The 27,901-nt window shown below is 36.1% G+C and overlaps 1 protein-coding gene across 1 annotated transcript in view; it reads left to right on the forward strand.

Moving 5' to 3' along the window:
• Positions 1–26,206, forward strand: part of LOC138935216 (uncharacterized) — a 139,497-nt gene extending 113,291 nt beyond the window's left edge. Inside the window, exons 3-7 of the mRNA XM_070299670.1 lie at positions 14,739–15,187; positions 19,613–19,845; positions 20,001–20,331; positions 20,524–20,682; positions 20,890–26,206. Of these exons, the coding sequence (XP_070155771.1) occupies positions 14,739–15,187; positions 19,613–19,845; positions 20,001–20,331; positions 20,524–20,682; positions 20,890–21,029 (1,312 nt within the window). The 3' untranslated portion in view covers positions 21,030–26,206. The remainder of the gene's footprint in view (positions 1–14,738; positions 15,188–19,612; positions 19,846–20,000; positions 20,332–20,523; positions 20,683–20,889) is intronic.
• Positions 26,207–27,901: the final 1,695 nt, after the last annotated feature.

Below are 27,901 nucleotides of genomic sequence, written 5' to 3' on the forward strand. Positions count from 1 at the left end.
AAGCAGTGGTATCAACGCAGAGTACTAAGACTTCATAATTTCTGTGAGCATCATACATGTATTTGTAAAGCACGTATATGGTACACTTGGCATTTTTTTCTCACGTTGTACAATATTCTCTTGTCCTTAACATATCTCGTACGATCAACGAATTACATATATTTAATATTTAAAAATATCACGTGTCCATTGGCGTAAAGTTCGGAATAAACAATTTATGAGAGTTATATTCAACTATAAATTAATTATTAAAATATTAATTTATGATCAAAATGATAAATATTTATATGCACTTTGCTCGCTGATCACAGTCTTGTACAATTAAAATTATTTTGTCATTATCTTACTGCTGTTGCAAGGTCCAAAATAATTTATACACTTTAACACAATAACGCAGAATTTATTTTTAAAAATATAAAGATGATGAAAGAGAGAAATATGTGTCTCGAATCTTAGATTTCGGAAGAGCCGGGTCGAAATTCCATTCAAAGCTGGCCAATAGAACCGGCCCGTTCAGATGTTGCACGAAGCCGATGGCAGCCTCCAACTTTTCACGAGCTGCTCGTCGGCTCGTTGGCTCTCTCTCTCTCTCTCTCTCTCTCTCTCTCTCTCTCTCTCTCTCTCTCTCTCTCTCTCTCTCTCTCTCTCTCTCTCTCTCTCTCTCTCTCTCTCTCTTTCTCTCTAACTTTCGTCGTGATGCCAAACCTCTTTGTCAGTCTCGCAACATCCGGCCTGTCTTCCAAGGCCATGCAAGATCACACACAGAAATCGGGTCGTTGAACCACGTCGGCGCTCCACGATGCGTATTGCACTGTAATAAAGCGAAAGGCGCCAGTCGAGAGATAAACGCGTTTGATACACCGCTGCGACCGTCGTCGTGCTCGTCATTCGATAAGAAAATGATAACGATTTTTCTCTCTATAGGCTGGATTCCCCTCTCCCGACAAACTTATTTCCTTCGAAAAACTTTCTCTAGCAACGAATATAAATATATATATATATATTATACATTTTTTATATATACACTCCTTTATTGAGCGTTATAGAAAAAAATGGTACAGGACTTTTCTGTTCAGTTTACTCTGCTTTACCTGCTCACGAGCGTTGTCAAGGGTGCTTTGGGACATCTTGTATATATAAAAACAATAGAATTTATTTTGAGATATACAGATGACAAAAAAAGAATATATAAATTTATATTTGTAATAATAATATACATATATATATATATATATATTTGTTAAGATGTAAATGATCTTGGCACTCATATGTAACAATTAAATTATTAAATAATGACAGAATAATTAATAGCGATAGACTGTATAATCACTGGATGTATAAATGTATAAACATTTATCATTTAACGCGATTGCGTTTATCGTAATTAATTATTTTAACGCTTAATGTATGTTTGAATAACTCTTACGATGAGTTTAGTCCAGGCTTCACCCTAGAATGCATCGTGCCATTAGCGCCAACAGTTCTAGTTGAATTGTATAAGATAATTGTAACTTTTCCTCTTGTATCAGCATTCAGCAACTCTCTCGGCGAATAACCGTAAATGAATAACCGTCATTACACACACGCACACACATACACATACACGTGGATATATAACTATACAAGAAAAATTTATAAAAATACTTTGCGATTATTTAATAATTTTTTCACAGCTACAATAATAAATTATCTCTCAGAATATTTTTGAATATTTTGAAAGATATCATTGAATTAACCACATGTGCTCACTCGCTAACAGATCTCCCTCTCGTAATTTCATTAATCTTTCCCGGTTTTCTTATATTTTATGCAAATCAAATTGTTTCTCTATAATGCAAACGAACGAGTAACCTACTTACATATATATCTAACCTTTCCCACGTGCAATTTTCTCTTTCGTCAGGTTTGAATTCTTATACACGTGTTGAAAAGCAAGAGCTCCTTCTTCTACTAGAGCTACACCTCGAAAGATCTTTAAAGAAGCTAGAATAGTGAGATTTTAGAATACTGGAATAGAAGAGGGAAAACAGCCAATGAGATATCTCCTTATTTTTTTTTTTCTCTCCATCTTTTCTTTCTCTCTTTGACTTTAATTCTTTTCTTGTTCATTTATCTTGTCTTTTTGCAAAATTCTCAATAATGAACTTCGTTCTTTTTCTCACCACTTGCCAGTAATTGTATCGACTTTCTCCACGTCATAAATCTTAGTTCGTTCCCTTCAGAATTTTCCTGTCTCTTTGACAAAAGCACGAAAATCGCGTCGCGATTTTCTACGTAATCTTATGCGTCCTGGGGGAGCATGCGCCCTCCAAGGACGTCGTCTCCGACAACCAGTCCCCTCACCGTGGCGAAAAGGTGCCGCGATGCGCGTGCGTGCGAGAAAAAAACAACGCACGTGTGCGAAGGAGAGGAGATGCGCGCGCGAGAGAGAGAGAGAGAGAGAGAGAGAGGCTGCTCTCCCGCCTTTCGTTTTTCCTTCGACGAGACCTTGAGGAAATCTTCCCCGCCGCCGTTCCCGATTTCGCCATCGGGCTCCAGCGATCGAGTCGCGTCGTCGAGTCGAGTTGGCGATCGCGTGGTTGAAGGAAAGGATCGAAACGCGCTCCTCCACTCGCGGCATAACGCTGATCTAGACCTTGACGATGAACAAAGCGGAGAAGGCAGGGAGTCTGTCTGCCTAACAACGGCCAGGAGCGAGCGCACGCGTTTGTTTGAACGCATTCTTTCGAGATAGAGAGAAAGACTGAAGGAGAGAGAGAGAGGGGGGGGGGGAGGGAGGGAGGGAGAGATATGCTAATAGATGTTTTTCATTTTAAAATTGTATAGAAAATTCTTGAAAATCTTCTAGAAACTCCTTCTAAATCTAATAAAAAATAAAAGTGAAAGAAACTCAAAAAGAGACTACATTCAAATATTTAATTATCGTGGCGATTATCTAGGAATCAATGTTTCATGATTTATGATCGAATATTATTATATTATATTATCAAAAAACAAAAAAAAAACAAAAAGGTTGAAATTTTATTAATAGCCGTGACAGCAGATCAAAGTGACGGATGGGGCAGAATTTAAAATTTAATATTTGTATTAAACCAAATTTAATTTAATTTAATCTTGATATTGACGTACGAAAGTTCATTTTACGCGTGAGTTACGTTTGGAATGATTAGCGCTTTTCTTTCCGCGAATTAAATTGATCGCTTTTGCGCGTGAACGATCTTATGACTGACAGGCTGACTGTTGGAAGGAGTGTCCTTGCATCTCCCCTCTCTCTCTCTCTCTCTCTCTCTCTCTCTATGCAGAATAAAGTCGTAACGCTTCTTCTTCAACTAATCTCGAGACGGTACCTTATCTCGGCGCGTGCACATGCAAACGTCGTGAAATATCTTCTTCTAGCGGGTGTCGTTTATCTTCATACAACGCCTGTCGTTTATCTGCAACGCGAACCCCATCAACGCCGCGCATGCTACGGTGTACACGCATCTTGTGCGTTACTTTACAACGAGATAGAGCGAGAGAGAGAGAGAGACCAGGTATTATCTCTAAATCACACGATTATCTCACCTTACCCTCCTTCCCCCCCCCTCCCCCCCCCCCCACCGCCACCGAAGCTTTAACTGGGACTCGGAGCATTCCTGTTTACATAAATCGGCACGTGTAATTTTAACGAGGCTATTAAATTCCTGTCCCCTTCTCTTCTCCCCCCCTCCCCTCCGCGAGCCATTATACTAGACTCAACAAAGCTTAGATTTCCGTCCCGCTGATGCTATTTATATAGATCGCGTGACAAATACGTCTGTACCTGAGAGAGCGAGAGAATTTTTTCTTACATCGAAAGCAGCTTTTTTTTTTTTTTTTTTTTTTCCCCACAACTGCATCTATATGTGAATAAAATGTGGAAATATTTATGCATGTACACAAGCTTTGCTTAAATCTTGAATTTTTATTTCTTCCTAGACTCTCTTCAATTTCATGTATATTTCATGTAAATAGCAAATGGGCTACGTACGTGCGTACGTGCGTGCGTGCGTGCGTGCGTGACGTAATATGACGCTCTACGACTGATATGGATTGATATGGCCGCGATAAAATAAATATGTTGCAACAATTGTCATCTGTCATCTTTGTCTGCGAGCGCGACGCTCGAGGACAGAGGACAAGCGTGTAAATGAGAGACTCGTCTGACCCGGGTAACCCCCATCCTTAAAACGCGCCTCCCTCAAGACGAAGACAGATGCTCTCATATAATTGACTTCGAGGAACTGCGGAAGCGATAATAAAATGGAGCATGTCTCTCTCATGGACCATTGAAAAGGCACGCATACAAAATGAATACGCGCGTATAATGTGACAAATTAACATGAATCGTGTATTAAGATAACGAATATTTTAATATTTATTTCTTATTTATAATAAATAATATTATGATAAATAATTATAATAAATAAGAGAATCTCTCAGTGCTAATAATAAATAATATCATAATAAATAATTATAATAAATAAGAGAATCTCTCAGTGCTAATTTTTCAACTTCAGAAATATTTTAAATGATTGTTAACTTAACTTGTGCGTAAAGAAAGAATATGGGGTGAAAAATAAATTTAAATTTACATTTAAACTAAAACAAAAAAAAAATATATATATATATATATATGTCTATCAAAGGACAAAAATTAAAGTAGCATTACTTGGAGCTTGCAACGCAAGAAAAAATGCAGAATTCGAATAATAACTATCTTGTCCGAGTCATAAAAAATTCTTAATTCCCTATAGCTTTCTCCTATAAATAAAAAAGACATTTTTAAAGACGAAGAAAGAAAGACACACACACACACACACACACAGCGATAATTATCACAGTGCTAAAGAAGCGAGGTGCAGACGCGAGGACTCTCATGCTTGACCCGAGCGATCCCGGGCCCTAAATGCGTTGCCAAGCGAATCCGAGATGATCTCACCGATCGCGGAGCTGGGAGAATCGAAAGCCGAAAGGAGCCACCGTAACGGCCGCTCTAATATTTGACTTCGATCAAACCGAGAGCTGCTCGTTACATTGGAATTCAGGGACGGCATCTCTCTAATAATCGACTGAATTGTACAGCTCTGCTCGTCGTCGAGACGAAAGAGAGAACGGTCATTGTCGGCGATGATTTCGTTGGATTTTGAAGGACTTGTGTAGGAAATCGCGAGTCTTAGACACGATGATCGATAATATGGGGGAATCATTTTTTTCACGTTTCTCTAAAATTTCTCAGAAAGATATTATATCAAATTTATATGAACAAAATTCATATAATATTCCGGTCCTTTTTTTATATTATATTTTTTCTCCGCAAAATTCATCGGACATAGTTTTTATATTATATATCTTTGTATGAGTAGGCGATTCTCTCTCTCTCTCTCTCTCTCTCTCTCTCTCTCTCTCTCTCTCTCTCTCCCCCTCTCTTTATCTCGAACCAAAATTCAATCAAAATGCAATTTAAAAAAAAAGCTTTTTTTATTTAATAATTGGTGACATACAGGATAGATAATGCAGGATTGGGTAAAACAATTTTCAAATTTTGTTATTCTTTATCAGATTTAATTGATTTCACCGACGTCGCACACACACACACTTAACGCAATCAACGCGCGCGATAATATTTCGCAGCGTGAACAATCGTTTGCGATACCTCCGGCGCTTTTTCCGTCGCCTTTCAATGGATCGATCACATGATGAAGACGGGGATTCGTACCGAGAGAAATTATTGTTCATCGCAGTGGTTGACCGTTTTCGGCGCTGGCCGAAATAAAGCGGCAACCGACCCGATTATAATACGTACGCATATAGGACTCACAAACCGTGTCGGGGCCATTGTTTCTCGCCGCGTTTGCGGATCGCCGGGGTGTGGCGAAACTTGTAGTAGAAAAAAAAAAGCCAAAGCACGTCGGAGTAAAAGAAGGCTCGGGCACAAAAGACTCCACTTTGCCAGAGAAACTGTACGTGCGCTGTACGAACGCGCCTCTATCGAACTTTTATCGTCGCAGCTGGCGAACAGGTGCTGACGAACGGCTAAGTCGTCAGCTGTGCCGCACTAAAATCGACTGCTAAGTGTAAAGAGAACGTTATTAGTTGCCGGTTGCGCCAACGAATCGTCGATGTTGAAAACGGAACCGATATAGTCTATCCGGAATTTTTTTTCCAGCGAAAAAATAAATATTTCGTACGATAAGTTCTGATATCAATATCTGATACTTATTCTTGAAAGATTTCTCTCTTTGAGAAAAAAAGAAAAATTTATATAAAAATATAATTATTTTACATAGAGAAAACGTCACGAAAAAAAGAATTATCGATTAATAAATTCTTTAGCCAATTTAGAGTTGACTTTTTTTTTTCTTTTTCAAGGAAAATGTCGAAATTATCTTTTATCGCACTTCTCCGATTTTTTGCAACATATATCTTTATAATTAAACTTCTTACAGCGAAATTCTATTAAAGTAAATTCCAGCTGAAATTAATTAAAAATGAAGTTGTGTCATCTGTTTGACTCCCTGAAGTATAACTTTTTTTTTAAATTATTAAATTATTAATTTTATTGATGCCTCGACATTTCGCCAGAAAAAAATTGATCCTGAATTGACAAAAGAATCTATTAATAAATAAAAATATCTGGTGTTTTTGATAAAGACTCCTTAATATATTGCTACAAAATTTTGAAATAATTATATTATATATATTTAATAATTATATATATCATATACATATATATATATACAGGGTGGCCCCGAACGTTTCAGCCAGACTTTGAGATCTTACAGGAAATTTGATTCTGAATAAAAACTTTCCTATAAACATGGGTCGAAAAATGCTTTCCTAAGAAGTTATCGCTCAGAAACCTCTGAAATGGTGATTATTTTACACATTTTTTCAAATATCATGGAAATGTGCGTCTTTTAACAAAAAATACCGAAACAAAGGTTGTAGAAAATTAAATTATCTTTCAAATGAGATCAAAATGATTGTTGTACGTTCCATAGATTTTGCTACAACCAGTTTCAAACGTACAAAAAGTGTTTTTGTTACTAATTAATAATTTAATATTTAAATAATTATATATATTTGTTAAAACATTTTTTTATCGAATAACAAGCTTTCCATCTCATCATTTTGTTCTCAATATACATGCGTAATTTTCGTATTGGATCCGCAAACTGTCGCGATGATCCCTGTTTTAACGTCATCGCCGGCGAAGCAACGGCGACGCATTACGCATCGTTTCAGTATCATTGAACGCAATTGACATCCATATAGTTAGAGTTTATTAGTACCGGTTGGCAACTGGTTTGTCGATGAGATGCCTCTTGGCGGTGCCGTGCGTGATGAGGCAACCGGCGATGTTTGGTCGATCCATCCTGCCGTTTCCTCGACGCGAGTCTTCCTCAATGTCGATACGGGATCACTCTATCACTTCGGAAAAAAGGAGTCGCCCCGACGGAGGATCCGGTTAAAAATCCATATTACGGACCCCGTATATTGTACACCGTGCGTCGTCGATAATCGTCTCGAAATATCCCGTCTCCCTTTGAGAGCGCGACACCGTAATCACGGAAGATTATGTCTCGAGCCACGCAACGGAAGATTACATCGAGCCACGTTACAGCACACACACACACACACACACACACGAACGTATGATTATGATTGCTCTAAATCCGTGTGCTCTTCTTGCGGGTGTGACCCGACGCGCTTCCTATATATGTTTATTAATAAATGGCAATGCCATAGATTGCTATAATCGCTCGCAGAGGATGTCTAATGGGATAGTCTAATGATGATAATCATTAAATATTTGTGCAGATAATTTATTCATTTAGTTTAGAGTGTCTACTCCCTGAAAAAACATGGGAAAACTGGAATTCTCGTGTAATTTTATTTCTCAGGGAATTTAAAAAAAAAATATATATATATATATATATTTTATTATAATTTTTAGTGATAAAAAAATGCAAATATTATGCAAGTGAAAATGTTATGCAAATGAAAAATGTTTATTTTACGAAAGCTATTTAGTAATTTTGAGTAAATTTGCAAATTTATTACTCGAAACTTAAGCTCTGTGTTTTTCCTTTTAATAAAATAAAAAATATCAGCAAAAAAAAACGCACGCAATTAAAATAACTTATTTTAAAAGAACTTGCATGAAACGATATTTAAAATATATTTTGTTCCTGGAATTTTGAATAAAAAAATCCTGAGAAATTAGGACATTTTTTTTTTTTTTTTTACAAGATTTCAACATTCTTACTTTCTTGGGAAGATTTTTTTTTCTTTTCCACGTAAGAGAGTTCATACTTTTATTCAATTTAGAAACGTAAGATAACACTTTTATAAATTCAAAGTGCTAGAAGGAAGGGAATTAAAGCGAAACAGATTGCGCGTTAATATTTATGAACGAGAGTAATAACGTACATATCTGTTGAAATAAATATTAATCGACAAATTAATCACTGTAAGCGTGCTCGCGAACCATTACGATACATTTGCTGGGCGCGTGAAAATGTGAATTTCACGATGCGCAGTGTTAAGCTAAACGTTGCATGAAACATCGACGTTGTGCACGCTAAATATTTACGTGACCGCGACCGAACGAGCACGCGAGAATTTGTAAATTAACAATTAACGCGATAGCTCTATCTCTCGCTCTTTCTCTCACCATCATCCATGCGCGCGTTCCTGGCAAATATTTATTCGCCATACAAGCGTGCAGAGCCTTGCAACAGTCGCAGCTGCATAGACTTTTTGAGAAATCCACATCTTTCTTCACTGAGACGGGAAAAAAAAATTTTTGAAAAAAGAATTATATTAGTCAGGATTTTTCGAAAAAATATTATTTTGTTAGATTTTTCGGAATGAAAAATTATTCATGGCGTGCGATATCTGTAATTGTTTCTCGAGTGACATATGTCGAATTTTGTATATATTTCCCTTGGAATTTTCTTGGATCAATTAAATTTGTCGCCAACGAAAATATGGAACAATTAAAAATTAAAGAACATTGTGTTAGACGTCTTTATGCCCTACTCGATTTAATCCAACGCTCTTCTAAGGGATTTCTTTATTACGAAATGAGAGAGAGAGAGAGAGAGAGAGAGAGAGAGAATCCTGACGCAACTCGGATTTTTGCCAGGAATATTTTCAATGGTCTATTTTGCAGAAGGAAGGAGTTTGTGGTAACGCCTGTCGTTCGTGAGAACTCGCGTGGCGAGGGGCTCTGAAGGGCAGGACGGGGGTGGATTTGGGGAGGTTGGTCCCGTGTCGAGGTGGGGCAAAGGTGACCCCCGCGGATCAATACCGCCGACGGTCGGGTGCCTCCATAGCGTTCGAAACCCGCCGAACGGATTCTCGTATTTCGTCTCGAAATCAAATGTCCTTAGGTCCAGATCGTTCGTAGGAGGTTACTCTCGAAACGAATCTCCGTGACGCACGGAATTAAATTTGCCCTTTTCATACCGAGTGTATATTTTGTGGCGAGCAAATCTGAATTTTCATACAAATTAATTTTAAAGACTTTTTGAATGTTTTTTAGAGAAATGTTTGAAATATTTGATTCTTGACAATGAATAAAACTAAGTGACAATTTATCTTCGAAAAGAAAGAAAGAAAGAAAGAAAAAAAACCGAAAAATTTTCAACTAAATTAATCTCTTTTTCTAACAAAAATTTTAACATGATTTTGACAGCGAGAAAGCTCTCTTTCATAATCTGTGACGAAAGCTTAAACTCTTATTGTTCTTATTCATATAATACATCCTACTAAAAAATTTCAACTTGAGATCTTATCAGTGGCAATTAAAATCAAAAAGAATAAAACAAGAAGTATACGACGAATTGTATCAATTTATTATAATACAGTCATTGTTCATGTTAATGTAATCGGCGATGTTGTCGAAGCAATTACGCAACAAATGCTTTTGTTTATTGTCCCAAATATTTTAATCGAGTCGATTCACACAAGCGATGAGGAAACCTCCCCCCCCCCTCCATCCCTCCCCGGGCTCTCCTCCTCCCACAATTTCAGTACTTTCTCTTCGTTTCACTCAAACGCAATATCGTCGTGTTGTTCGCCGCGTTTAATAGAGATAAATGCCATTAATGGACTGCAAATGAAACGCTTTGCTACAGCGGTCAGCACCGTGACGACGATTTTGCCACGAACGGCCCCCCACGCATATGGCTCAAAGGGCATCTTACTCATTTACTTTCCGCATGGCGGGAAATTAAATTCGCGGTTTCTCGACCGCGTTTCCTGTACAGGCAACGATCGTAATGATTTATTCATTCGCCTTAACGATGATTAATTATGAATGTTTCACAATTTATTTGGAAAGGCATTCGAGAGGCCTTGGTGGTATTTGGAGCGTCCATTTTTATACACTTTTATACTCTTGTATCTTTAAACATTTCCTTTCTCGATCACCGTCTCAAAGAATGATCGATTTGACACATCTCGATATACATTAAAAAAAAAAAAAAAATCGCGCTATTAAACGCGAATTATATAAATCGAGGATCCAATATTTTAGTTATACTTTTTTTTTTTTTTTAATATATTAATTACATTAACAACTATTTTAAATTTATACGCGTATATCTCACATTTCTATAATTCTTGAAGCTTGCAATCGGAAAATTTAATAAGGATTAAAAATTTAGCGCGAACTAAATTGCAGTTTCTCGCGCGATTAAAGTGGAAGCAAAAAGAAAAATATTTTCCGCGAATTATACAGTGTTTACTGAAAAGATGATGGAAATAACACGCGCTGGATATGCCAATATATTTAGTTACTTCACACCGAGAGCTCTGACGAGTATACAGGTGTCGACGAGGCGCAACGAATTTATGGCGAAACATCGCGCTATCCACTAAACGACCTTGTTAACAAACAACAACGATTAACCAACAGAAAGTTTCTTCGAGCCGTCTACATCGCGGCGGCTACTGTCGTTGATATAATTATCGCTAACTACGCTCCTAATGCGCTTATATTATCAAATCACTGTCAAAGGACAATTAACTTGCGCAATAAAATAATAATAATATAGGCTCAAGGTACTAAAAGTACTGGATGGAAACTGGCAAATGAGTACGGTTTGGACTATCGACGGATGCACACGTGATAACGTTATCTACACTGTAGAAAATTTTCTAAAAATTCAGACACGTTCTTTTCTGAATTTTTAGAACTGGGTGTCTGAAAGAAAGTTTTTTTATTTTTTTTTATTTATTTATTTTTTTTTTTTTTTTTTACGGTGTAACTTGCACGGATTCCACTCTCGTTTTGGTGAGTCGTCACTTCAATGCCACTTATCACTTGTCGATTTCAATTTTGATTCTTGATTGTAACAAGTAATATTGATCATGTTAGGATTTGAATGCGAATTTAATTTTTATATCGTTTTCTATGAAGATTGTCAGTTTTCTCATCGAGTAACTTGGGCAAATTCGATCTCGAAATTTTGTTATTCTCTTCCGCCTTAACACAATTAATATCGGAGCACGTCGTATGAATATATTGGGGCAATTTAGATTTATATGGTTCTTGGCGCGATTAAAAGCTACTTTTATAAATGATTTATAGTTTGCGGCGATATATTCAGGACAGAATATTTATAAACTTCTATTTACAAGTTTATGCGTTGCATAATACAGACGAAACCCAGAAAATTGAAGAAATAGGACACACATGTACAAAATACACACGCGCTTGAAATTATAGATAGATTTCTCTGTTTTGAATTTTGACGCGAGTCACAGGTTGTGTAAAATCAGCTTCAAACGATCTTTAATTCCCGATAGAATTCTATTTATAATTCCAATATGTGTGTCGTGTAACGTAGAGAATTCATCAAGGCAGCAAGATTAAAACACACGCATACGAAATTGATATAAATATTACATATGACACACATACATTCAAATATGCAACGCGTGAAATTGTAAACATCCGTCCGGAATTTTTTTTACGAATTATAAATCGTTTAAAAAAAAAGAGAGACTTTAATGCGGATCCAACTTTTTTTATCCGAGGCGTAAGCGAAATTTTTCACGGATTTCCGCAGCAAGTTCCTTTTTCCTGGCGTTGATTATCGCGAATGAAACCGAATCGGCCGGATTCAGGATGCCAATGTCCGGTGTCCGCGACCGGAAGTCAACACAACGACATGGATACGACGAATTATCGAGTTACGGTCAGCGTACGTTATATCACAGGCTTGAGGAAAGATCGTTGGATTGAAAAAAATCATCTCGGTAGTTCCTTTCATTTCTCTCTCTCTCTCTCTCTCTCTCTCTCTCTCTCTCTAGCTCTATTCCCATCCTCATTTGACATTGCATGCAATACTAAATGTCAAAATAATTAAGTGTGACTATTTTTTATTGTGCAATCAATCAGAAATTCAATTCATATACAAAAATTCATCAAATCATCCCTCATCGAGTTTTAATGAAAAAAGGATGAGAGAGATTATAATTAAATAAATCTTAAAAGCATTGAAGCAAAAAAAAAAAAAATAAAATTTATAAGATTCATCGATATATATATATATATTTTTTTTTTTCATTTTTTCTCAAATTTAGATATCATGTTCTTTTTAAATTATATATATCCATCATATTTCGTTGGCATAGAATCGTCTATTATCGCGTTTGGATCCGTACCGCCTATAATCTTCATTTGTTTTACGCGATTTTCTTTTTCTCTCCAAGTAGGTGAGAAATTATCATCAATCATCATGTATACAACTAACCTTGCTTGTTCGTGCATATCGATATATATTTCTGCCAAGAAAGTCGCTGTCACAGCTCTTATCTGCGGATCTCTACGTGTGCTCGTGAACTTTCGCTTCCCCGTTAATCACATTTTGTTCACAGTCTGAAGTAATGATTCTGATTATAATAGATATACCGATTTATGCGCTAATTTTCATAGAGAGATTGACATACACGCGCAATATTCTTGAATGATCGCAATCAAAAAGAAAGAATTGCTACCAATTTCTTGTATAAAAATAACGTAACACTCAAAAATCATGAAGGAAAATAAAATAATTTGAATTTTTAAGGCAGGATATATCGCATCGATCGACTTTATGAAATAATTGCGTATCTTATTTAAGATTATTGCGTCAAAAGTTTATTTTTTACCGCTTTCACAAGCTAAATAATTTAATCCTTTAAATAATTAATCTCTCTTAATTTTTATATCTTAATATATATTTATCTTCACATAAATTAATACATACTTTTTAAGAAACGAGGAAAGCTTTATGTGTGAAAAATCTTTGAATTATGAATCGCGCGTTGTAATATGACATAGTATGATAAGGCAAGTTTCTTATCGTGAATAAAATGCGGTCATTCTCAGTACGCAAAATCACACACTTCTCTCGTATCCGCTTCACGTGTGGTTGAATGTTACGCGTAATTTTAATGACGCAAGGTACAGTAAAAACGCGGTAGGGATATTGTATTAAAGATGGAATTAATGGCTCGGTTTAATTAGAGAGAGTGAAACATACACACATGCATGCACACACCCCCACTCATATTATTACATTATAAAATCTTCACTTATACTTACAATTATTATTTTAATATTTTTTAACACATATATTATACGGAAAAAAAAATTTTTTTTTTTTTTAATTTATTTATATTTTTTAATCGTGTAATGGATGAAGAATAACGTTAAATTATATATAATTGATAAAATATAGATATTTGAATAATCTGTTTCAATACGCTTTTGTTCCGAGGCATACGCAGTTTTTTTTTTTTTTTTTTTTTTTTTTTACAAGACGTATGTCCGAAAAAATTTGGAATGAACAGGCGACGCGCAAAAAAACGGAAATCCGTGACGAAAACGCGCTATACCCGTATATATAATACTTAATTCGTTACGAAGAATTAATCGATTTTCCGAAATTCCGTTGCACGCTTACGTACTATGTACATCGATAATCCGTTTCGCAAAGTTCCGCAAATAGGGAAACGTGATTAATCGAGATTTGCTCGGACGTGCTTTTTTTTCTGAATCCGCGATAGACGAGACATACTCTCGTCGACGTGATATCCCGGATGAAAATTTAATGAGATTTTCGACGATTTATCCGAAAGCGGAATAAAACAAGAAAGGGAGAAATCAGGCGTGAATATAATATTTAAGAAGGTTCTTTTGATCTTCTCATCTTTAATCCAACGCCCCCTGTCAACAGAGATCTGTCAGTAATAATCAGCCTTCATTTGCCACCATCAATCCCCCCATGTATATCTGATTGTACATAAATGGACTTGTAAACGCAACTATCTCTGATAGAGCGTGTACTTTACTTTCTCCTACATTGTTACAGGTTTATTTAGCAAAGATTTTCTCGGGATAAAATTATTTGGAAATCCTAATCTTTATCTTTCTTTTTTCCTTCAATTTTTGTAAATTCCAATTTTGAACCCCAGGGCCCCAAATGGAATAACACGTGCATCCTCGAACGAGATAAGTATTTGACACAACTTTCTCGCGGGTTCGCCAAACATGAAAATCAACCCCGGCCAGAATCTCTTTCCCCCTTCCTCGCGTATCGATCCCGGCTCGCGTATCAATCTCTATCCCCCTTTATCTCTACCTCTCTCTCTCTCTCCCCCTCATCCCTCGGAACGCACACGAATTAACGTGCCCTCGTTCTGTTCTCGCATTGCAGGTACAAAGCGAATCGTTGCGTGAGCGGGGGTGGTAGCCGCGGAAACGGGGCGACTGGCGGTGCCGGAGGCGGTTCTGGTACTGCAGGAGGCCGCGGCGGCGGCGGGGGCGGTGGTAGCCCCGGTAGGGGCGCCGGCGTCGGAGGAGGAGGAGGAGGAGGAGGAGGAGGAGGAGGAGGAGGCGTGGGAGGAATAGACGGTAGCGTGGTGCCTGCTGCACCACCGACTACCGGCCATCACCACCACCACCATCACCATCATCATCACCTCACGACCACGACTACCACGACTACCACCACCACCACCACCACCTGCGGCAACAGACACCACAGGCACAAACTGCCTGCCAGCAAGCAGTGCACGGAACACCGTCACCATCCCCATCACCATCGGCATCACCCACACCACCGCTCCCACCACCGGGGCATGAACATGGGTCAAAAGATTTCAGGTCAGACTCTATGAAAGTCACAAGCTACACTCGATCGGATATGATGAGTACATTTCGGCAATTTGACGAAGGATAATGAATGAATTGTTTCTTCTAGTCGGATAGTAGAATTGATCTTTTTTTTTAAATTATTATTATTATTATTGTTATTATTATTATTATTAAAATGACGGAATCAATTTTCAAAAATATTTACATATAAAGTGCACTTTCTCTGATCACAATTTTTTTATTAAAATCAGAACAGTATCTAGACTTTACCTTGACTTCTATATTAAACGAACGAGCATGAAGAAACGTGTTAATTATTAATATTTTTTAAATAATTTTATATAAATTTTTTATGAATTTATTTTTTATAAAATTATTAATTAAATTATGACTTTTCCACTGATATTTGTTCGTTTGATCTGTGGAGGCGGTTTTATGCACAATAGCCACCAATCTCGAATTATAATAAATGTTGGAAACAATATGAAGTATATTATTATAATTATGGACTATATTATTTCAGTCTTTACAATTTTAATACGAAGCTTAAATGAAAATATGCGGTAAAAATAATAACAAAATATTATTCTCATTTGCTTTAAAGGGAGACGAAGATTCTATCTAGAAACTGTCAAATTAAAACCTGAACACTAATCTCTCGATTTCTTACTAATTAACTTATTAAATGTCATAATTTTTTTTTTTTATTGCGTTGCTAAGTCTGGCTTACTTACACGCAGTCACGTATCTTATATCTACGATCATAATTAGTTTGTAAACACTATACGTATATAAAGCGCGCTTCTCTAATATATTTGGATTGCATACGCATTTTTTCTTCGACATATATTAAATGATCGTGTGCCACACTGCTTGTAAATTCCACTCATAAACGGATTGGAACTCGTATGCGTGCTTATGTGTGTGCGAAGCTAGAAGGTTCTTCGGATTAACTCACCTCGTGAAGCGTTCATCGAGGGTCAAGGTCCTTGACCGCGCCTCATTTTACCTGCTCAGGTAGAGCTTGGAACAGGTCCTTTAGGCGGGACACCTTGCTCCCTCAAGATGGACAAGCCTTTCTCCTATAGCGTGCTTTTCAAAATTTGGTGCTATCTAACTCACAATCTCATATTTACGTTTCTGTCAAGATAATGGAAAATATTTAATATAACTGGCAGAAGATAACTGTGTTAGCTATGAGAGAGATAACTTGAAAGATAAGAAAATTTACAAAAATAACTTGCACGATGATATAACATTATTTAAATCTCGTAACATAATTTTTTTCAAAACAAATTATTTTTATAGATAATGAAACATAATAATTAATTATTGATTTATAGGTATAAATAATAATTATAAAAAAATAATGTAAATGTCAAATAAATGTTTCTCTTTTTTTTTATACGTGAACAAAATTGGAAAGTACACGCAGGGGAAGTACCAGGCTATCGATTAAATAACTTTGCTTTTCATCGTTCTCTCTCTCTCTCTCTCTCCTCTCTCTCCTCTCTCTCCTCTCCTTTCCAAGATCTGATTTATATTCTGAACGAGACGCCTTTATCATCGGAACTCATTCGCCATACTAGACGCGAGCAGAGTGTTCGTACAGACTTACGATTTACGTATGTGTCGCGTAAACTTGAAGAATTTATTTTTCTTCAACGGTTCCATCCGGTTTCGTAAGAAGCCGGCTGTATGTCGTCATCGATTTATAGACGTGACTTCAAACGGAGTCGTCGAACGTAACTGAATCTAACATATGGAATAAAATAAATTGTGAAAAGAAATAATTTAAATATACATGTCGGATAATCAAATAAAAGTTTCAAATCCGAAGCAATTAAATAGGAAAAATATTTAAAAAAAAAAAAAAAAAAAATATGTAATATTTGCTGTTTGAGTCTATCAAATGACGCGCGTCAAAGATGAAAAAAATATATGCGATATTTAAAGATACATGGTTTTATCTAAAGGTGCGTAAACAATTGATAAAAAATTCCTTCTCTTCGTTTCATCGCGTGGTCGTTATTCGAATTGTCCATCTTTAATTTTTCATACGTTAAATTACATCGTCGTCGGGGTTTAGTTCCTCCGCGAAGTAATGACCTAGTCATGGCTAATTATTTACTGTGTACAACAATTCTCATTAAGGGACTCACGGGACTCGCGCGGACAATTCCCGCTCCAAGGATAATCGTCGCTTCTATTAATCTCTTCGTTTTATTCGTCATTTTCTTTTAACAATTTTCTTTTTAACTTTCGGCCTTCTCTCCTCCATTGCCCCTAAGAAGAGCCTCAGAATTCGAAACCCAGGATCAGACGGCACGGAATTTCCCTTTCTTCTCGCAAAGAAATTTCCCTACCTCCGTACGCGGATTTCCTCCCGCTTTTCCGAGAACTTCCCTGAGTTTTCCGAGAAATGGTCGACAACAAATAACGACGAGTTTACGTATTTTACGTGGTGGTTTTTCTTTTCATCGATATCGTAAACCGTGACCAATTCCACGGCTCAGCTGCGACCGTGAAATTTATGATCTGAGACCGCATTGTGCTCAACACGAATTGAAACAACCCGAAACGCCAAAGGCGACGACGAAGAGGAGGGCAAGAAAAAGAAAGAAAAGGGAGGAAGGACCTGATGGAAGGATATGTCGGTCTGCTCCGAGTCTCGGACGCACTTCGGGGCCGTCGTGAAAGGGCCCCTTTTCTATCGTTGTGCCCCTCGTGCCTTTTCAGGCACGAACGACCCTTTGAGACCTCCGCTCCGGAATCCTAGGAGCCCTCGAGACGCGGGAACAGCTGCCGGGGCAAATAAACCAAGGATATCGTGCGGGTCAGCCCGAAATTCTCGAGAAACTCACCGCCGGACCCGCCATTATTTCTCTCGGTCCTTCCCTCTTGCTCTCTTGTATCCCATTCTTTCCCATTTTCCCCCCTTTCTCCTCCCCCTGTATGTCTGCTTCGTTGCTGAATCTTCTGATTCATCGCATTCCTAGCAGGTATCCAACCATACCGCCTCGCAGACGATATCTGAATTTCGAATGAGTGTCTATCGAGGAAACGGCTGCATTATTTTCGCCCAGCGATATCGTTTTCACGATATCGTTATTTTTCATACATTGTTGAAAATATCTGATAATAATCTCTCGAATCTATCAATGCAACGTACGGTACTCTTCGAAATGCAGGGAATATTCCAATAACTTTTTCGTGTATCCCGCTACTTTTAATATAATGTATAAAAATGCTTTGAAACAACGCGTTACTGACGTTACGCGTGATTTGACGTGTAACACATTATAATGTATATGTATTTTTGTAATATAATATTTTCATCGAATTTTTACAAGATTTATTTTTAGTGAAACTATATGCGCTTTTTTATTTATATTTATAGATATATTTTTATAAAAAAAATATTTATAAAAATATATTTATATTTATAAATTATAAATTAATAAGAGAAATCCAATTATGTAAGATAGAATGTTTTAAATATTACCTGCATTGAATTATGATTTTTATTTCTTGGATATATTGCAAATAAATAGATACATATTTATTGAAAGAGAGCATCTTTTAGAAAATATCTTTCCATGACCGTCGTTCGAGATTTTGTACACGTGGCGAACGATAAATCATATTTGACAATTGAAGAAAGATGAAAGATTTATTAGTATAAAAATAAGATGGAAATCTAAGATGATTTTTTTCGTGTTTATCGAGATTTAATTTACGAGAAATTTATTTTTGAAAATCCGTCAAGAGCGCACATATATTTGATTTCTACAAATTAATATTTCTATTTCTTGCAACGCACACATACAAATGCATACAAACTGGCTAAAATAAATAAACGACATTTTGATGTATTTTTTTTATCATCGTGTTGTTTCCGTTCGCCGATAAAAAGCGTGATTAAAAACAAATAACCGGAATAGGCTAGTATAATTGTAAAAATTGATAAAAGTCAAATCATTTTTAAGAACAATATTTACAAATACAAATACGAACGCGCATAGAAATAATAATTTGAAAAAAAAGAAATGAAAAAAAAAAATCTTTAGTCACTCGGCGTATTTGATCGATTTGCGTTTTCGAAAACGGAAGACTTTCACGAAAATATTTTGTTATACGTTCTCGATTTGTCTTTGGTATAAAAATAATCGTCTCCTTTCCCACCTACATGTGTATCATTTTTTCCTACTAACGTTCTCCTACGTTACGAAAAATTAAAAATTAGAATCAAATTCGGTCGTTTATTCCACTTTGCACATTAATAGAGACTGCTAATATATATATTATTGAATTATATATTTTAATAAGGCAATACATATCTCATCGATTAAAATATTTTCATTTTCAGCTATCACCTTATATTCATAAAGTGCATCATGAAAATTGTAAAGACGTATTTTTTCCCTTTTACAGGCGGCGTGAAGAGCATGAGCCGGGAGAGCGGTGCCGGAGCCGGCGGCGGGGTCGGCGTCGGCGGTGGCAATAATACGACGTACACGCGGTCGGTGGTACCGCGAGAGCTGGCGCAGGATTTCGCGAGACCGGCGCGTCTCGACGTACTCCTGGATATGCCGCCTGCCTCGCGAGACACCCAGGTCCATCACAGCTGGAACGCCGATGATCGTAGCCTAAATATATTCGTCAAGGTATGAAGTAACGCTGTATATATAACTGATTTATGTGTTTGATATTTTCAAACGTAAGGGCTTAAGGGTCCCTTAAAGTAAAGTATACTTCTGAAGGCAACTTTTGCTTCCAGTCGAATACTTCTAATTCGTTCGATTTCCATTATTCTTTCCAGGAGGACGATAAGTTGACGTTTCATCGACACCCAGTCGCGCAGAGTACAGATTGCATACGAGGGAAAGTGGGGTACACCAAGGGCATGCACGTATGGGAGCTTTATTGGAGCACGAGGCAACGGGGTACGCACGCGGTGGTTGGAGTCGCCACGGCGGATGCGCCGCTTCATAGCGTTGGCTATCAGAGTCTAGTGGGCAACAATGAACTTAGTTGGGGTTGGGATTTGGGTAGAAACAAACTCTATCACGATTCGAGGAACAACAACGGTGTAACGTATCCGGCCCTTCTTAAGCCCGACGAAACGTTCATTGTTCCTGACAAATTTTTGGGTAAGCGATTTCTGCATAATTGCACGAGAATTTCTGAATTATCAGAGATAAGCATAAAGTGTGTCTTATAGATTGGAGAAAGATTTTTGCTATAAGATTTACTATTGTATAAAATACACTATACTTTATTAATGTACTTATAGTATAGTATAATACACACACACAAGCTTAACTTATATGATTTTTTCACAGTGGTCCTCGACATGGATGAAGGTACATTAGCATTCGTAGTGGACGGTCAGTATCTCGGAATAGCCTTTAGAGGGCTCAAAGGAAGGAAATTGCATCCTATCGTGTCTGCCGTTTGGGGACATTGCGAGATTACAATGAAATACATCGGCGGACTTGATCGTAAGCAGACAATGATTCTAAAAACATTTCACATTTTAGATAAACATATTTAAAATTTTGAAAGTTATAAATATCTTCTTGGCCCGTTTCTTTAATATTTACCTAATGGACGCTCGTTAATATGGTATAATAACGCTTGTTAAATTTTAATTTAAAACCGCGTGAAAAAAATTTCTCTTTTTAATTGGACATTTATTTTTTCCACAGCCGAGCCTCTGCCTCTCATGGATCTTTGTCGAAGAGTGATTCGGCAGCGAATTGGCAAACACAGGCTAGAGGAGAAAATCAACGAGTTAAATTTACCGCAGACGATGAAGACTTATCTTCTCTACCGGGACAGAAGGTAACCACCGAGTGAATCTCCTCAAGATACCACCACGATTATGACTGCGAACATCACCGTGTTGCAACCTTGCCACTACGAAGCGACCGTCCGCTATCCCCTCGCATACCACCAAGGACAGCAAACTCCTAGCCGCGCGTCTCCGTTATTAATTAAGCGCACGACGATCAACAAATTGGCATGGGTCATGCAACAACGGGCCGAGACACGCCTAGTACCTCGTGAAGGCACGCTGAGACAGCGACGCCGCAATACCATATTGATAACAACTCGTGGCGCCCTTATCAGGACAAGTCACGAGGATCGCAATCCTCATCATCGTTATTGTCATCGTCGATGAATTCACCTCGATATAGTTGGCAAACAGAAGGAAAGGAAGCATGTTTAAAAGGAAACATATTTCTGAATTTAGGTGATACTGTTGTCTTTTATGTCGTGTACAATTCTATATCGCGATAGAATTAAATATATTTATTGATTATTAGAATTATTCCGAAGAGCGGCGGTTTCGATGGCTCTCGCAGTGACAGACGCGACATACGTGCGCATATTGTACGATCTTTTTCTTCAGTATCCACCTTACTGACGATACACGTATGAATCCTGACGAACGGAATTGCGATGGCGATTCGGTGCGACAATTTATGTGAATTCGGAGACGCGCGGTTAGAAAAGGAAGATGAAAGGTTATGCGAAAATACGAAAAGACTACAAGCACTTCGCAAGTTGGCCAGTAACAAAAATTAGACATAATCAAGTCTGGAGGCTGATAGGGACGTGTCGTTTGCTTACAATGGGAATTGATCGATAATAGTCAGCGGGTTTGTTTTTATCCGGCCGCAGCAGAAGAATGATGGAGCAACAAAGAAGATGGAGAGAAAGAGGGTACACTGGAATGGGGGAAGATATAAAAATTTGTTCTACGATGAGGAACGATATTCAGCGAAAAATGTGACTTTGATCGCACGATTAACGTGGAACGATTAATTCAATTTGGACAAGTGTGTATAGTGATGGATATATTGGGCAGCCACCTTCCAATAGACTCATTTTTCAAGTATTTTCTAAGCATGCTAGATCTAATAAAGTATAGTGGTGTGTGCGTGTATCGTGGATGGATATAAAAGGAAAAGGACGACGGGGGAAGGAAATATGGAGGAAGAAGGAGAACAAAAGTATAATTCTGCCATAATCTTTTCTTTAGCAGTGTTCGAAATGTAGACATTACAATTGCGAATTCTGCGAGGGAGGAGTCCGAGTGAAAAGGAACGCGAAGGAAATGTAGAGGGTAAGCATCTGAAACTCGCGCTGTGGTGAATTGATTAATAAAAGACGTCTCTAAATAAACTAAATAACAAAAAGCATGTTACTAAAAATCAATTATCTACACATCTAATTGATTTTAATGCGTTGTAATGACTTGCGGAAAATAGTATGTATTTAACTAATATTTAAGAGAGAAGCGAGAGAGAGAGTGAACACGGGCATTGGCACAAATTATTCCAAACGCGAATTGAGAAACTGTCACATGAAGAGAGGGCCACTATGTAGTTAAAAATAATCCGATAAGCGAAAAAAAAATGTTATACGCGCGAGTATAACGCGACGTGATATATTGGATTATACTTGTCACAGATTATATTCATTATATAACGATCATATTAGTTACAATGACGATGACGACGATAATGCTGATTATATCGGGTATGTAACTATTATACTATTAGCATGACAAATCTTACGACTGGTCCCTAGTATCTCTTTAACTCTTACGTTTGTCGCTTAGATTAAAGACAACGCCATCCGTCATCGGCTACGTCGATTTGTATATAGATATATATTGATAATATTGTATGACGACGTACGTGTGTATTGTGGACGACGATTGTATCCGTAATTGCGGAGCAGGCAGACCGAATGCGAGAGTGATATATATATTATCGTTCGCCATTTCGCGCCATCTCATTCGGTATAAGAGATTTTCCTTTCCTAAGCCTAATTTAGCGGTTCGCGAAATCATCGTCCTAATTTTCAATATCACGCGTCACTGGCGTTTGCACCTCTCGCTTGAGCTCGTCCGAGACTCGGATCGCGTCTTCCAAATTATCGTCGGTTATTCTTTGAACCGATCTAAGCCTCGATAGACGTAAAAGTCACGTCTATGTATCGATTATCTTTCCCCCTTGATCAAATCCACTGCGCTCGCTCGTTGAACCGTTCTATCTAACATCAATCATTGCGATCTGCGAGGTGGGACCAATCGATCCCACAATATTTAAGCGCGCATGATCTCGCACTCGGGAGCTTCGATCGCACTAGCTCTGCGGTTCTCAATACGCGCACTACATCCGGAAGTGTGATCTGTCAGCGGCGTATAGTTTGCCCTCGCTACCTCCCGCTTTGTCTCGGAGATACCCCTGAGGGTCTTGTCTCGATACGCGAATCTGCGACGCGAACGGATCGAATGACAACGGATGCGTGCGAAGACGAAAAGACTCGATTTATTCGAGAGGCTCGTCGTCTCTCCACCGGCAGTCGGAGAGGTAAATTTAGCCGGAATAAGATGGAGAGAGACGCCGCGAGGGCAGGTGAAGATGAAAGAGGTTCTCTCCGACAGCTTCACCTCGTGTACGAGAGAGAACTCGATTCTAAATAAAGTACGTGCAAGGGAAGTATACCCGAGAACATACAAGTATTCGCGATTCGATGTACATTCGTTCATACGTGTCGTTCGCATAAAGTATCGTTGTATATACGCGTGAAAAAGAAAATTGAGAAATATAATGCACGCGCACTCTGGGAAAGATTTTTTTTCCGCAAGAGTATACTTACTGCTACCTATTTGAGACCGACATTGTTTTATATGAATTATTGCCTATAGGGACGCATGTCACGAGCCAAGCATGAAAGAGAGGACAAAATAGGGAGGGGGGATGAGAATATTGTACAAAATTATTATTAATGATCAATATTAATATTATTATACTGTAACAATCTCAATAGTTTAATTAATTACTCGTCGTTATCGTGTTAGTCGAATATTTACTGATTTTATGATATAATTTGTGTTTTTCGTTTTTCTACGGTAGGGAAGAAGATAGAGATTTGTGTGCGATCGATCGCTAAGGCAATTCATACGCGACTGGGGAAGAAAAAGAAAATCTTCTTCCATTATCTTTTGGCTTGTTCCTCGAAATGCATCACGAGAATGAGTTATGATTTTTATTGATTTCACTGAAATGATGATTTGTGTTGTTAGCACAAACAATAAAACAAATTGAAATATTGTATTTTCCCGCCACTTATCTACGAATATTTATGATACATCCATTTAGATTTAAAAAGACTAATTCGTAATTTTATCTTTAATAACATTTTGATCGTTTTCAATTAAGATTTAATTTCTGACATGAATACAATTATAATATATGTGCATAATATATTCCAAAATATATGCATAATATATATTATATTTTTATTTTAAAATCAATTAGACATATTATATTATATATATTTTAAAATATGACTAATGGATTATGTTAAAATAAAAAAATATTGTTTTAGATTGTGCTACTTGAGCACATTGTTTATTTAATAATTGTTATCCATCAATTGACGATCTTCGGAAGTTTATATCTATAATTGGAATATGTGTTATTTTCTTTACAGATATAGAAACCAGGTTTTTTTTTTTTTAAGAAGTTATTTTTTTTATTTATTGTTTCATTTGTTTTCAAAATAATTGTTTATGATTTGATATGATTAAAAATATAATTCTGTTATATATATATATATCTCACATTTCGAGAAAATACGGCGAAGTAAAACGGAGCGAGTTAAATTACTTAAAAAAAAAAAATGTTTTATGAAGAATTAAATGATTAAAACAACGGATAAAATATAATATATTTTAATTTTACGGGTTTAAATTATGATTTTCTATATAAAAAAGAAAAAATTTTGTACATATATACATGATATGTACGAAATTTTATATTTTTACACGAGTAAATTTCTCATCCGAAGCTGAAAAAGAGCTAAAAGAATAGCGATATTGAACTATCCTGATTTACATCGATCGATCGCATACAATGATAATAACAGACAAAGTTATAATAACGACGCCGCGAGAGCATCCGATTCGTTCGCATGCGCCGCGGGAAGTGTTCCAACAAAATTCGCGTAGCTGTCGCGAGAATTAATTTTGTCGCGAACTGCCTGCCCACCCTGTCCTTGCAAACTACGTTGCCTCAACAGATGTGTCTAATGTGTCTAATTTATTAATGATACGATGTATAATGCGACGATAATTAGCAAGTTATTAGTTTAATCTGGCAGACACAAATTAGTTTAATTGAGTGCGCTAGTAATCTAAAAGAAGGATATGTAAGAAAGAGAGAGAGAGAGAGTGTGTGTGTGTGTGTGTGTGTGTGTGTGTGTATACGTGTGAAAATGTGTGAGCGCGCGTCCGTATGCGTGACATATGTATGTATATTGCGTGCATGCGTGAGTGTGCTTTCTGGATACTTGTTATCCACGATTATATCCACAATTTTTCCTTCCGCTCTTTCGTTCGCAAATTGTTATTGCTTTAATTTCGAATTTTATCGTATATATATATTAGATAGTCCAGAAATCAATTTCGATTCTCATGATAATAGTTCGACATTTGCTGTAGAATACATTATTGTTTTATAATATGTAACAACATTTAATATTAGCTACGGGAATAAACATGAACAGAAAAGATTTTCGTAGGAATTATTTTTCTTATATATAACTATATATAATATACTTAAACGCACAAATGCCGAAACTGCATCTTAAGCTTAATTAAATATTCGATCAGGGATTAATTATTCAATGCACGATCAAATTCTCGTTTAAAAAGTCTTGCGAAATACACATACATGGATAGAAGTCTCTTAATAAATGATCTTGAGGAATAATTACGAATCGTTTTACACCGTAAACGATCATTTCGTAACAGAAGAAAGTTCTTTCGGAACAGAAGAAAGATGACACTTCGATGTTTTAAACATTTCGCAATGTATGCGTTATAGAATCTAAAAAATTCTAAAATTAAAATGTACCAAACGTTTACGAAATTCTTTCAATTTTTTCGGAGATATGTTTTTTTAAACATTGACTTTTTAAGTAATTTTTATCAAGTTGCCGAGAAGAATCTGTAAATAATAGAAAGTCCCTGTTTGTTATCTTTTAAATAAAATATTAATACATACTTTTTTCTAAGAGATCAAAATTTTATAAAAATACAGGAATGATTTATAATTATTTTGTAAATAGAGAGTGTATATTTTGTAAATAGCTTACATTATATAAATTTGTGTTTTTTTTTTATAAATAAGAAAATTGATTTTTTAAACAAAAATTAAAACAATGATATATATATATATATTTTTTTTTTTTTTTTTTTAAGGCACGTACATTTTCTTTTAATATCAAAAATAAAAGATTTGAAATAAGTTTATGGAAAACAAATAGAGAAAAGATATCGAAATAAAAATATATTTTATCATATATATACATATATATTTAGATAGAAAATGCAATTTAATATATGATATAATTTTATGTATGAAAAATGCTATATATATATGATAAAATATATTTTGCAATTTCAGAGCCTCACGTTTCACTCTATTTATTTCCTATCAAAATATTTGAATAAAGCACGCATCTTATATTTAGAATTTGATGGATTATGTCATAGAGAATAAATTATTTACGCCATAATTTTACGCATAATCACCGAAGTGTGCTGAAGCATCAGCGGAAAGCTTAGTAATAATATATATTTGCTTCTTCTTCAACCAAATAATCTCATTACATATTTTCGAGTGGATCGATAGTAACGGAGATAATACCGATTAATTTAATCACTTATTATCATTATTGCTTTTGATAACATGGAAAATGAATGCGGAAGAAATTGTTTGATTTAGAAAAACATATATGGTATATTGTTATCAGCAAAAATTTTTAATCAGGATCATAAAGTTTTCGAAAATTCGGCGTTCTTTCAAATATGGAACTATGTGATTTTTTATCATTACATAAAAACACTCATGTTCTTCTAGTCATTCTACGTAAAAAATATTAAAAATATGTCAAAAAGTTTATGAAATATTTCGTATTTTATCTTTCAATATATGTGTGTATGATATAAAATATGAAATATCTCATATAATAATATTTAAGATTCGTTTCGTCTCATGATCTTATTTTAATTTTTTTATCGATAGTCGCATGTCGTTATTATACAATCAATACTATAATATAATCTATACAAGTTATTATTATTTAATTATTAATGCTTTTATATATTAGTTTTTAATAATTTAATGAATGATTATTTAGTAATTTAAAAATGCAAAATTGCATAATGTAAATACTTTGATAATGATAATGATCATAATAGTGATGATAATTATAATTAATATTTTGCTAAATAATGTGACAATATATCATTATCGGGCTTTATTTATTTAAAAAATGTATATGTTATCTGATTATATTTAACTTCTTATTATATATAACAGCTTTTAGTTTGCACTAATGCGAGTGACAGAATTCGTTATTAGAATTTTGTTAGCCCGGACAATTTTTTTCCTTGATTATCGGGGAGTTCCTGATTCGTGACTTTATCAAAGGAATACGTGCGTAATGCTTCTGAAATTGTCAATAAATAATTTACTTGTCTGATTTTAGTTATTGATTATATAATTAATGATTTTTTCCGGACTTTTTATATTTTTGATTATTTCGAGAATCCACTGAGAATATTGCGTTCACGCATGCACGTACGTACGCATACACACACACACACACACACACACACACACACGGTGTCTT

The sequence above is a fragment of the Polyergus mexicanus genome, unplaced genomic scaffold (assembly GCF_030449975.1).
Source record: "Polyergus mexicanus isolate NDT 795.1 unplaced genomic scaffold, iyPolMexi1.0 SCAF_7, whole genome shotgun sequence".
Lineage (NCBI taxonomy): Eukaryota > Metazoa > Arthropoda > Insecta > Hymenoptera > Formicidae > Polyergus > Polyergus mexicanus.